Below are 12,369 nucleotides of genomic sequence, written 5' to 3'. Positions count from 1 at the left end.
AACGAGTAAATATTTGTATTACTATCCTTTCAAAAAAAAAATTGCCGTTATGTATATATGCCTTATGCTACCTTGTTTATTCCCATTTTGAAAAAAAGAAAAAAATAAAGTCAATAAAGCAAAAAAAAAAAAAAAAATGGCCTGTTTATTCGTGTAATAGCATACATCGGAAGTGTCGTTTCCGTGCTTAGTTCATTTGTCACTGATTAAAAAACTTGCATTGACACATTCTTTGTTAAACTCACCAAGCAAGTTTCTTGGTTCTATTTTGTTGTAATCATTTCAAAAAGAATATACGAGTTACACTAATTAAAGGGACCCCATGTTGAGTATATATTTGTTTATATATAAAAAACGAGGAGGAGAGGTGCAAAAGAAAAAGAATGGGAGAATGGCATTCTTACATAAAGACATCTCAAACATACAAATCATTACACAATCATATTCAGTAGCTATGTTTTGCTTTTAGGCTTGATAGCTCTCTTTGAGCCTTTGCCATTTAAAGATAAATAGACGTTAAGAACAAGTATCCTATTTACAAGATGAGTGTGCTTTACATGATGTTGTACAGGGGATATCAATCATAAAGCTTATTTACAATGTTTGTTGGCAATATGGACATGTACTCGTACACAAGAAATGTAATTATTACAAAAGAAATAAATGTTTACAGCTTGGCACATGGCAAGGAAGAGATGCCATTACACAATCAACGGCATGCTTCCAAAACTTGGCAAATACCTCGGTCTAAACGGCGAGCATCAGACAAGTTGTATTGATATTTTAGTTTCTACATTATGGTTAGATTCATACATGAGCGATACCTACAAGAGAATAACCTGCACAATCCGTCATGTAACATTTCAAAATTATTTATAGTAAGAGGGGAAGATCGACGGGGCTTCTTTAGTACAACAGACGGAGTGCATGCCTTTTCATTTAAGGTTTTTTTCTTCTGATATCTATTTATGATTTCTTCTGTATCACATCAGGGCGACAACAGGAACTTAGTACAAGTATTTGCCTATTACGTAAAAAGAAAGGTCTCCAATGCAGTATTATACACAGATTGCCTCGGCTCGATGCCAACGGGAATATGCTCATGAGAATTCAGAGACACCAGCTAATAATCAGATGCTGGGAAGAAGAGTGAGAAAAGCATTTAGCTAGTTTCAAGATTCAGATCATCAAAATTGTCTGTGCGTTTCTTCTCATTTTCCACTTGTCTCATTTGAGCGACTCTGAGATTCCAAAAATTCGGTTCCTGGACTCCATCAATGAGCTATACCGTCGACTACATATGTACATCATTCACAAAAGCCATCTGACATGACATGACATGAGACATCAATCTTTACTGTAGTAAAAACATGAGTGATTTCACCGAATTTCTAATTCTGACCATGATGTGGAAGCATGGTTGAGTTATTATCATCTAAATCTCAGAAGCTTATAAACTGGTGAAACATGAGTATTATAATAAACAGTGCGTCAATCGTGCTCAGAATCGAAGGCTTCTAGCTGGTGTGAAATCGTAAATGGCCTCAGCAACATGTCAGTTTAGTCAAATAAACTGCTAAGCTGGAATAAGCTTTGATAAGAAGCATGTGTGTGTGTGTGTGTGTGTGTGTGTGTCATTGTGGGTATAGTATCACAGCTAGTCAACTCGCACCGAGTATTTGGGAATAGTTTGAGAAAAAACGTGCCACTGAGAAATCTGTATCAACTTTTCACGTTTATGGTTGCCATCTATAAATCTGCTTAATTGTGATAGTGTCTCATTTGTGTTTATTGCAAAAGCCCTCTAAAAAAAAAAACTTTCATTTTGTAGAAATGTTTTCCTAGTAAATAAATCATGTATGCTAGCCTCTTATCATCCTTGCAAACGTGTTGCGCATTTGCTTTAGCCAAGGCAAATAAGTCAGAGTGCCAGCATTCAAGTTGATAGCTACATCCAAACAGCTTATGAGAATTACCGCCATGATTTGCTTGGAAATTGCACAAGATTGATTATCATGACATAATGATGTAAGCTTGGGGGGTGGGTTTCTAGCTAATTGACCTACTACTACAATCGATACACAAGCTAATTTTGCCAGCCACCGCCGAAAATATTTCAATCTCCGCCAATTTTTGCTGCTCAAAATTGGACAGATTTTATTCTTTTTCGACTTGATTCTATTATTTTGCATGATTCGACTATATAAACTGTAATGGTCATCCCATACTTCCTTAATCCTGTCCCTGGTGGTAGGGCGAAGTGGTAGAAACTCCCGTATGCCAACGGGAGGATTCCGGTTCAAATCCTGGTGAACGCAAGTTGTTTGATTTTTTGACGTAGTACTGATGTCCACGTTTGGTGTTTTGTACTCTATCCATTATCTATATTTTGACGATTTCCGCAAGACTGTACTGGCTCTAGGTGTCGCACCTTATTAGTAGTAGATTTCTTTCCCAACTTAGTTCAAAAAATATCTTATTCCCCCTTCATTGCAGACATTGGGTCCACCAACAGTCTTTTTTATCCCTCAGCATGACATTTAAAGGACTTTAAATAAAACCTGGAGCTCGTCTCCCCTACAAAAATAAAATACTCCCTTAATCCGTTCTGGAGTACTTTTCAAGACGCTTCCAATGGTACCAAAAAAGTTGGATGTTTTGAATGAACTTATCGGGTAATTTCAGATAATATGAAATGAGGTTTCTAGCCAAAATGTCGAGGTTTTACATATCAAGGTGTCACAAACAAGTGTTCAAGGGTTGCTTTGGATTGAGAGGAACATTTTGATTTAATACATACCTTAGTAAAAGTCTTGATTTTCAAGGTGAAAAAAAAAAACGACCGTTTGATTTTCAAAGAAAACCATGAGGCACACCCCTCGTGGTTTTTTTGTCGATTTTTGGTGATCCAAAAAAAAAAAAAAAAAGTTGAGCAAAGATGTCAGAAAGGTAGTTCTACTCAAGCACGAATGTTTGGCGTCATTCTGGCGGCCCAAAACGGTTTCTAACGCGAGAAATCATTAATCAAATGTACCCAAGTTTCACTGTGTATTGCTCACTTTTGAGTAGTTGGAGGTATTGGGAATAGGCTGCCCGCTTGTGTACGGATTGTTTTTATTGATACAGACACAGAGCATTGTAAAAGAGCTGGATCGATGCTTACAGATTGCATATAAAGTTCTTTTTATTGATAATACAAACTGAGGAGCTTCAGTGCATATTGGTGGGATCACTCATATAAGGTAAATCCAGTATGGATAGTGTGGTTCTTACCAGCCTTCTTGGCAATAGATAGATAATGCAACGTTCATACACACAAGACAGAGTTGGATATCGCCACATCCGTCGTATTTAAGGTTATTTCTGTACAAATATACCATGCCCAAGTAATTAAACAGCGTCATGCTTTATTCAATCGATCAAAAGGAAAGGATGGGGGATATATAAATACTAAACAGCAACGACAAATTGTAACAAGATGCATTTTGAAATAAATAATGGAGCTTATGTGGATATATGAGTGTTTTGACTTTTTGGTGCTGTCTTTTTTCTAGTGAGTTTACTGGCATTTCTTGGTATCGAGGAAGTTGCTTTTTTACTGGTATGGTTGTTGGATTCAAAAGTGTTGTTTCTGATGAGTGGTGATGGTGCCTTGATATCTGCATTTGAATTGGTCCTTTCCTCTGCCACAATGCCGTTGTTTGTCGTACCTAATAGGATTTGGTTCCTGAATTTTTAATAATTTACCCTTGGGAGCAAATTAATCCCGTTTTTTTTTTACCTTGATTAGAGACAGTTTCGGTTGGTTTTCCAGAGCCTTCTCCCTCTTCATTACCATCATCGTCTCCCTCCTCATCCTCGTCCTCAGCGTCGTCGTCCATGGCATTATAATTCGACAAGACCCTTCCCAAGATTTTGTACTCGAAATCAATTGATTTCTGCCCCTGCTCAATCATATGCTCTGTCACTCTACGCAGCTTTTGAAACAAGACATCGTTTTCCCAATCATCTTCATCGTCTTCCTGATCCGTCTGATCGATCCCGAAAAAAAAAATGGCCCGTCAACATATACTCGATTCATGCATAGAAACAAAAACTAAACCATACCTGATCCGTCGCCTCCTCATGATGATGATGAGAATCCAGTAAAAAATCAATATGAGCTATTCCACCATCACCTGATGATTGTTGCTTTTTAATTTGGCTTAATTGCAACGCTTGTTTTCTGACGGTTGCCTCGAGCATAGCATTGACCGTCAATAAAGAGTTGATGGATAGTTCCAAATCTGCAATCTGTAAGAGAAAATGGGGTTAGGTTCTGTTTGAAAAAATGCGGGGGGGGGGGGGTCGTTGCGTGCCAATAGAGGGGTACATGATAGCTTCAGTCTAATACATTACCTTTCTATTAACTCGTGCCTCGTTTATGATGGGCTCTTCTTCTTCATCCTCGTCCTCGTCCTCCTCTCCTTCATCTCCATCGTCATTGTACTCTTCGTCATCTCCCATTTCAATGATTTCATCGTTTTCTGCTTTTTGATCCTCAAGAACAAGATCATCTGCTAATGCATTCCGATCTTGATCCAGATATTTACTAATAGCTAAATTCAATTCTTCTGGTTTCTGATGATTGTCTATGGTGAGTGGGGATGATGTCGATTTGTTTGCAATGTCGGAGGGAGAGGTTTGGATTGCTGCCGTAGCAGGCGAAGCTGCTGCCACAGGCGTGTTTATCACGCCTATTACCGAGCGATGGTATTGCTGTGGTTGCTGTGCTTGTTGTTGTCCTTGCTGTGGTCTAATATAGGATGGTGATATAGGTCTATTGTAATACATGTTATTGCTGCTAGTGTGTATCTTGGATTCATTCGGTAATGTCAAAGAAGGTGCAGTAAAAGACTTGGTCATTTTCTGCTGTTGAGAAGGTGGTTTGTATAATTCTATGGTCGGTCTTTTACTATTGTTGTTGATGGTATTATTATCGTACGATGGTTTTCTTGAGGGAGGATGGTATAGATTCAAGATGGGCTTCTCCATGGATGACTTCACTATAGATGTACCCGCCACTCTTGGTTTACGAGCACTGTTTGTGGATGTAGCAGATAGTAGAGAGCCTGTGCGTCTTGAATTTGTGCTTGTTGTGCTTCCACTGCTACTATGACTAAGACTGTTGTATAGAATGTGGTTGTTGTTGTTGCCACTAGTTGGCCGAATGATATTAACAGCTTTTGGCTGACTTGTCTCTTTTGTCATTGATTTTATATGAATGTGTATAATGAAAAAGAAAGAGAGAGAGAGAGAGAGAGTAAAAGTGCAAGTAAAACAAATAAAAACTCCACCCAAAACAAACGAGATCAACTCCTCGTTGTTGCTTCCCCTTGCACCACCTCACATTATATTCATCTTTATTATTAGCGTTTAGACATTTTTGTACAGTTTTTCTACAGCTAAATCGATCCACACTTGAAGTAAGCGCACAGCAAAAGCCTTGTATGAATGAGGACTGATCTATTGATTTCGACATGATGAGCATACTATCCTGGATCTACTCGCCTCGATACACACGTACCTTTACATATCCATTTTTACGTACAGTTGCAATTGAGCTTGTCACTCGGTTCAGTGTCAATGTGTCCAGCCTGACATGTGTCGTCTTCTCAACATGCTTTTCAAAAGCACGCATAAATTGTTTACGGTTGGGTATACGATTGCAAATAGCAAGAGCTTGTGTCCGTGAAATACGCAATTTAACATTCGACATGTCTTCATCTCCTGTCTGATATTCCAATACCAAGGGTGGTCTCAACATCTGCTCAGGCACATGTATGTGGGCTTTTAGGTTCTCCTCTATATCCAATATCGAGTCGATCCAAACATGCACTGCATCTACCATGGTCGCTGGATACATAAACAAAGGTGTACATGCTGCTACATATCTTTTTTCAAACCAGGTGATGATTTCCTGTCGTAGACGTTGTGGTGCTTTGATCAGCAACAATGGATAATACACTAATACGCCTGGACGCTTCTCGTTTTTGGGAACCTGAGGTGATGGCAGCATGTAGAATGAGTACTGAGATAGTTTATCGTCACCGTATTGCAGAATCTCAAAGGTAAATCGTAGTGGCTTGACTTCTGGATCGTAGGATTTGATATCTTGCAGATGAATGATGTCAATATCCAATTTACGTAAATCACCATCAAAATCATCTTTGGACTTGTTCCTTTTTGTGCTTCTTCGTGTCTTTCGTCCATCGTGCAGCTTTAAATTGTGGCATAGTTGTAAAGCAAACGTCTTTTCTTTGGCTGCCATGCTTGATTTGTGAAATTCAAAGATGGGGCCAAGCTTATACAAAGTGAAGGTTTGATTGGCAATATCAGCTACATAGAGATTAGTCTGTATAATGCGTTCTTTTGTCAGGTTGAACTGCAATTACCAATCTCATCTATCTCCATAGGACCTGCCTCCATGATGTGTATTGTTTTTTTTTTTAAAGAAATATTTGTTGTGTTCCAAACGCGGGTAAAGGAACCACAAACAACGTGGAGTTTTGTATTTGAAGTTGAAGGTCCCCAATGTCACACATTTCATATTTGGTAATTGAAATGTCTCGACAATCAAGAGTACATCATTGATGCTTTTAGCTCTCAACACTCAAACTGTCCTGTTGATAAGCTTGAACTGGTACTCAACTCTCACAGAGACACCATCCACACTAAAGAATGCTGCAATACTCGCGATCTACGCTTTTTGTAATCAACTCGTGCACTTGAAAATCACTTTTCGGATATGATAGACCACCTAGTAATTTGAATTACTGAGCTATGGGCCACCTAATATTTGGGTACAGTTTTTACCAAGAGACAGACCATCTATTGCATCTAAAATTTCCAGCGTGTCTTACAGCCGCATCGCTTTGCTATTCAGCTGTATCATAATGCTATGATACAGCGATACAACAATGCCACTGAGCCTGATTATTCCGGCTGAATATTGGATGTAACAGCATGCTCTGAAACTAGATTAATAAATACAAATACTTTGCGTCTTTGTATCATAAAAAAATGAGCTTAATGACAAGCAAATATACACAAGACAGCCAAGTCTGACAGCTTACAAGTCTAAATACCTAGACATTTAGGCCTTTCTGAGTCGCCAGAATGACGCCAAACATTTGTGCTTGAGTAGCACTACCTTTCTGACATCTTTGCTCAACTTTTTTTTTTTTTTTTTTTTTGGATCACCAAAAATCGACAAAAAAACCACGAGGGGTGTGCCTCATGGTTTTCTTTGAAAATCAAACGGTCGTTATTTTTTCACCTTGAAAATCAAGACTTTTACTAAGGTATGTATTAAATCAAAATGTTCCTCTCAATCCAAAGCAACCCTTGAACACTTGTTTGTGACACCTTGATATGTAAAACCTCGACATTTTGGCTAGAAACCTCATTTCATATTATCTGAAAATACCCGATAAGTTCATTCAAAACATCCAACTTTTTTGGTACCATTGGAAACGTCTTGAAAAGTACTCCAGAACGGATTAAGGAAGTATGGGATGACCATTACAGTTTATATAATCGAATCATGCAAAATAATAGAATCAAGTCGAAAAAGAATAAAATCTGTCCAATTTTGAGCAGAAAAAATGGTCTGAGTTTAAATAGAGTGTGGCGCTGCTGCTGGCTGACCCAAATGTTATTCTGTTGATGAAAATGATGATGATTGGGATGCTGATTAAACAATGGAGATCATGGACTTGAAAGGACTATCACTTTACTTTTGTTGGGCATTTTTATATCTGCCAATGCCAGTCAGCCTGGCTCACCACCAATATATACTGTATGTAATGGCAACTTCCTAATCATGGTTTGCAGCAGATCACCATGGCATGTAGGCAGTAGCATATGCGTTTCATTGATTCGTTTAAAAAGACTAATGCCACTGGCAGAAGAGTTATTTCGGTACACGATAAAGATATCTTTAAAGCTTGTATCAAAATATTCTTTGGCTGCAGTCTCATTGAAAGCGGGCAGATTCCGAGTGCACCCATCCTGACTAGCATTCAACCCAAGTCTCATTTGAGAGGTTGAGCTAAATGTGAGCATTCTCATTAATATGATGTCAGGCTTGTTATTCTTTTTCTTTACTCAGGATCTCATGGGCATGCTTGTAAATGCGAACAAAGGCTTTTGAGTCTCGTGCCGTGCTTAATGTATTGACTTTCATATGCCTCTGACGATGTTTTTCATAGGTTTTGAGTATATTATACTAGCCGATCAATTTCGCTACCCTCAATGGTGTCGTCGTCCTGCAGGCTCTCGCCGAAGACATTTCAAGTCAGAGATAATAAAAATCTGGCATATCAAGTAGATTTTAAACAACCAATTAATAGTAAAAAAAAAGGGTTATATCAGAGTTAGGAGAGCGAGTTATCCATTCGCTGATGTTGCTCTCGAGATGGCAGCATAAAGCTGGTCATAAGTAAATACAGGACTTGCATAAGATCTACAACGATTTTTTTGAGGTATTGTCATTGCAAAAGACATCTCCATGAGACAAAGCCTCCCAAAAGAGTATTTGTGCTAAGCAGTTGTCATTTCAACTTCATGATTCCCATTTAATCAGCATCGCAATTATCATTGCCATCAACAGAAAGGCATTTTGCCAAAAACTCCGTTTATTTTTTTTTTCGTTCAAGATTGGACAGATTCTGTTGTTTTTTCGACTTCTTTAATATATGTTGTAGTATTCGACTGACTAAATTGTGATAATCATCTTATGCTTCCTAATACATTCTTGAAATACTTTTCAAGGCGCTTCCAATGATGCCAAGTAAAATAGATGTTTTGAATAAACTTGTCGAACAATTTAATAAAATTTGAAATGAGGTTTTTAGTGAAAATAGCCATATTTTGCATATCAAGGTCCCACAAAGATGGTTTCTGGGGCTACGTTGGATCGATACAATCATTTTGACTTAATATATACCATAGTAGAAGTTTTCATTTTTCAAGATAAAAAATGCGATCGTTTGATTTTCGATGAAAACCATGAGGGGGGTACCTCATGCTTTTTGGTCGATTTTTGGCCATGTTTTTTGGGTCTTCAGAAGCTTAAGTAATTGTGTCAAAAAGTTGCTGCTACTCGAATACAATTGTTTAGGGCCATTCCGGCGACTCAGAATGGTCTACATGTTGAGATATGGAGGCTTGAAAGCTGTCAAATTTGGTTATGTTTTTGCTTTATAGCTTTTATATACACGGCATAAATCACATCTTTGGTAGCTGTAGCTTACTGGAAGGGCAGTTCCGCAACCTATGCAATTTCTAGTTCGGATAGAAGGAATATTGATTTTGGCAAGGCTAATTCATGCAAATTTTGATGCGCTATGTTGTTGGTAATAAGCTTATTAACAATGGAAATGAAAACCCGAATTTGCTACTTGAATACTATGGTTTTGCACCTTCGCTTTGCTACGGTAAAGCACTCATCAAGATTAATATTACCAAATGTTGGGTTAGACGCTTACTTGCCATGGATTTGCACCTTCACTACGCTACGGTAAAACCGCCTCATAGGTCAATGTTACCAGATGTTGAATTAGTTGCGTTATGCTCTTGGTGGATGGTCTTAGCACCTCTTCCAAATCTCCCTCCCCAGTGCCGGCTTCGCCAGTGGTTTATTCACCTTGTACGGCACTCAATTCTTTAGTTTGTCTACATTTTTGAATGTTTTACAGGATATATATTAGATGACGATAAATGAGCAATTTTGATAAATAGCTGCCTAATATTTTGCTCAAGTGCCATAAGTATGGAGTTAGTAGGCTGCCAATAAGAATCTTTTAAGGTGGTCTGTATTAAGCTTGACTTTTATTTGCAAACACAAACGCTTGCCATGAAAACAGGCTTTAAAGTTAGGCTTCTTCATTCTGTATGTACCAGTACTTGAAATCTCTGAGTTTCCCAAATAATAACAACGTGCATGATGCAAGCGATGGTATTTGGTGTTCAAAACGAAGCATTGATACTGAATTATCTGTATGCCAAAAAGCTGGTATTTGCTGTAGATTGATTCCAAAGTGCTAGAGGTTTATATAGGCATTTCACTGTATTTTATACAATGTAATATAGAGCACAGATGTACATAGCCTTTAGACGTGCACTATAAACCGTGTATCCTATCACAGAAATGTGAAGTGCTCTTCCGATTCATATATTAAGCATGCTTTACAGTCTCTTTTCGAACTTGTGCGTAATATTGAGAATTACTGAACTAAAAGTACAAAGGTTTATTGATGATTTAAAAACAGACATGAAGATTCAAAGACTTGCATTCTAAGATTTCATCATTGGAGGTATAGCAGCTGTTAAAGGTGGAAACCTAATCTTTCTGATAGCTTTTGCACTACGAACGACAACATGGGTATCCAACTTGGTAGCCTCTTTACGAGCATCGTTAGCCTAATGAAGAGAGATCATGAGTTCACCGACATGTAAGCACCTCATGTACCTCATACCTGGAACATGGCAACCACAAATTCAGAGATTGGTTTATCCACCCATCTGCTCGGTCTATAGGAATGTTCAAACCAACCTAAATGGCCGCCGTATTTTGTAGCAGCCAAGACAATATAAGGATTCACCTTGATTTCATCCACTGGAATGCATTGAGCCAATGCGATGGGATCATCCAAGGCATTGATACAGAGCAATGGAATACGAACATGTTCAATGACACGTGCACAGCTACCATCGCGATAGTAGTTATTGACTGTAGTGTAATTAGACATCTTCTTTGTACAGGCATCGTCGTATTCTCGGATTGTTTTGGCAGCCAATACCTCGTCAATGTCGATATCCTTACGTGTCAGCATAATGTCTTTGTTTCTATGTGATTGTCAATCTTAAGGTCACACTATCTGATAAGAGCCTGCCTATTTACCTCAAAAAGATGTTTTTCAGATTGTTGGCCATGCGGTGAGAATAGACATTGCGAGTGAAATAACCTTGATCCAGCACTTTTCCGGAACTATAAATGGAAAAAGAAGGATGAGATTGATTGTGTGCGACATTAAAAAATAACATGGCAATTTCCTGATCTCTCCCAAATACATACCTCAGTAAATCATAGGGGTTCGCGACAGAGACAGCAGCCAGCAAGGGTGTCTTTTCCTTTTCCTCGCCAAGATACTGCCATGAGAATGTTGGTTTGACTTTTTTTTTCTCCAGACAAAAGTATATGAAACATGTGAAACTTACCTTGACAAGAATATTGGAGCCCAAAGAGAATCCGATGCCAATTAAGGGCGTCTTTTCACCCACTTGCTTCTGAATATGGCGGAGAGCTTCTCTGATATCATCTGTGATGGAGGCATTGAATAGTTGAGGCGTATTGACGTTGGTGAATCCACATCCTCGAGCATTGTAGACGACTGCTCTGTAATTGATGGGTGGTCTGGCAAGCTGTTTCCATGTTAATTAAGAATGTATAAATAGATGCGAGATCACTTACGATTTGGAGTAACCCACGAATGTAATTTTCATGGCTACCACCAGTGAGGCCATGCAAGATAACGAGTGTGGGTGTATCCTCTGGTAGAGGCGTCAATGGAACAGCCCAATCCAGCGAGGCAACACCACCATTGGCAAACTCCAATATCTGTCTATAAAGCCAGTCAATATGCAGGTACATCTCTCTAGCACCAACCACTCACCTCTGATAGGTAATATCATTTCTGGTCGTCTTGTCATCATACAAGGACGCATAAATAGTTTGTAAATGTTTCGATCTCAAGTAAGGAGTTGGGGTATAATGAGCCCTGGGTCCAAACAGTGAAGGACATGTTTGTGCTAAATAATCATGGAAAGGCACATTGGTATCATTGGCATATTTTATGTGGATAGGCACAGTTTCTGGATGATGGACGATTCGGATGTTTTTGATATTGTGGGTTTCTTTGGTATAGCTGTTATTGCTTTTGATGCTGTTTGTCATCTGCTATGCGTGTTTGTGATATGAATGAATGGAGAAGTATAGATGATAAAGAAAGGAAGAAAGAGAGAGAGAGAGAGAAAAAGAACAAAGGGAAACCATGGAATAAAAGAGGGGGTTGCCTATTTATAATGCTTGTTCATCAAGATTAGCTTTTGTCGGTCGTTCTCTCCGATTGTACATTGAAAGGGAAAAAAAAACAGGGTCGTCGAACTCTAAAAACAAGCCTGGTTTACCTTATGTAACTTGTGTGATTTCAAATGCATTCGGTTGCCATAGCATGAACTGTATGTCAACGCAACCATAATAGTGCTTCTCAAGTGATAGAAGTGATCTGATTAACGCATGTCTTGCTCATCCGGGAAGGGAATTGC

General features: G+C 38.6%; 3 protein-coding genes across 3 annotated transcripts; all 3 read right to left on the bottom strand.

Annotated features, from left to right (window-relative positions):
* Positions 1 to 3,504: 3,504 nt before the first annotated feature.
* On the bottom strand, positions 3,505 to 5,250 carry syj1 (Inositol-1,4,5-trisphosphate 5-phosphatase 1; the record flags this gene model as incomplete). Its single annotated transcript, XM_064823227.1, has 4 exons — positions 3,505 to 3,710; positions 3,782 to 4,031; positions 4,108 to 4,293; positions 4,399 to 5,250. The coding sequence occupies 4 exons, from the start codon at positions 5,248 to 5,250 to the stop codon at positions 3,505 to 3,507; spliced, it is 1,494 nt and encodes a 497-aa protein (XP_064678539.1).
* A 165-nt stretch (positions 5,251 to 5,415) lies between these two features.
* GDB1 (bifunctional 4-alpha-glucanotransferase/amylo-alpha-1,6-glucosidase) lies at positions 5,416 to 6,468 on the bottom strand (the record flags this gene model as incomplete). Its single annotated transcript, XM_064823226.1, has 3 exons — positions 5,416 to 5,505; positions 5,567 to 6,378; positions 6,435 to 6,468. 3 exons carry the CDS (start codon positions 6,466 to 6,468, stop codon positions 5,416 to 5,418), a joined length of 936 nt encoding a protein of 311 aa, XP_064678538.1.
* Positions 6,469 to 10,338: 3,870 nt separating this feature from the next.
* Positions 10,339 to 11,998, bottom strand: RCH1_2 (LRR receptor-like serine/threonine-protein kinase RGI2; the record flags this gene model as incomplete). The annotated part of the gene is made up of 7 exons (XM_064823225.1): positions 10,339 to 10,464; positions 10,521 to 10,890; positions 10,946 to 11,032; positions 11,120 to 11,193; positions 11,263 to 11,466; positions 11,516 to 11,666; positions 11,718 to 11,998. 7 exons carry the CDS (start codon positions 11,996 to 11,998, stop codon positions 10,339 to 10,341), a joined length of 1,293 nt encoding a protein of 430 aa, XP_064678537.1.
* Between the last annotated feature and the right edge of the window lie 371 nt (positions 11,999 to 12,369).

Source organism: Mucor velutinosus (assembly GCF_035048745.1).
Source record: "Mucor velutinosus strain NIH1002 chromosome Unknown tig00000268, whole genome shotgun sequence".
NCBI classification, from domain to species: Eukaryota; Fungi; Mucoromycota; class Mucoromycetes; order Mucorales; family Mucoraceae; genus Mucor; species Mucor velutinosus.
Note: the sequence above shows the minus strand (reverse complement) of the source record. Positions and strands in the feature narration are given on the sequence as shown.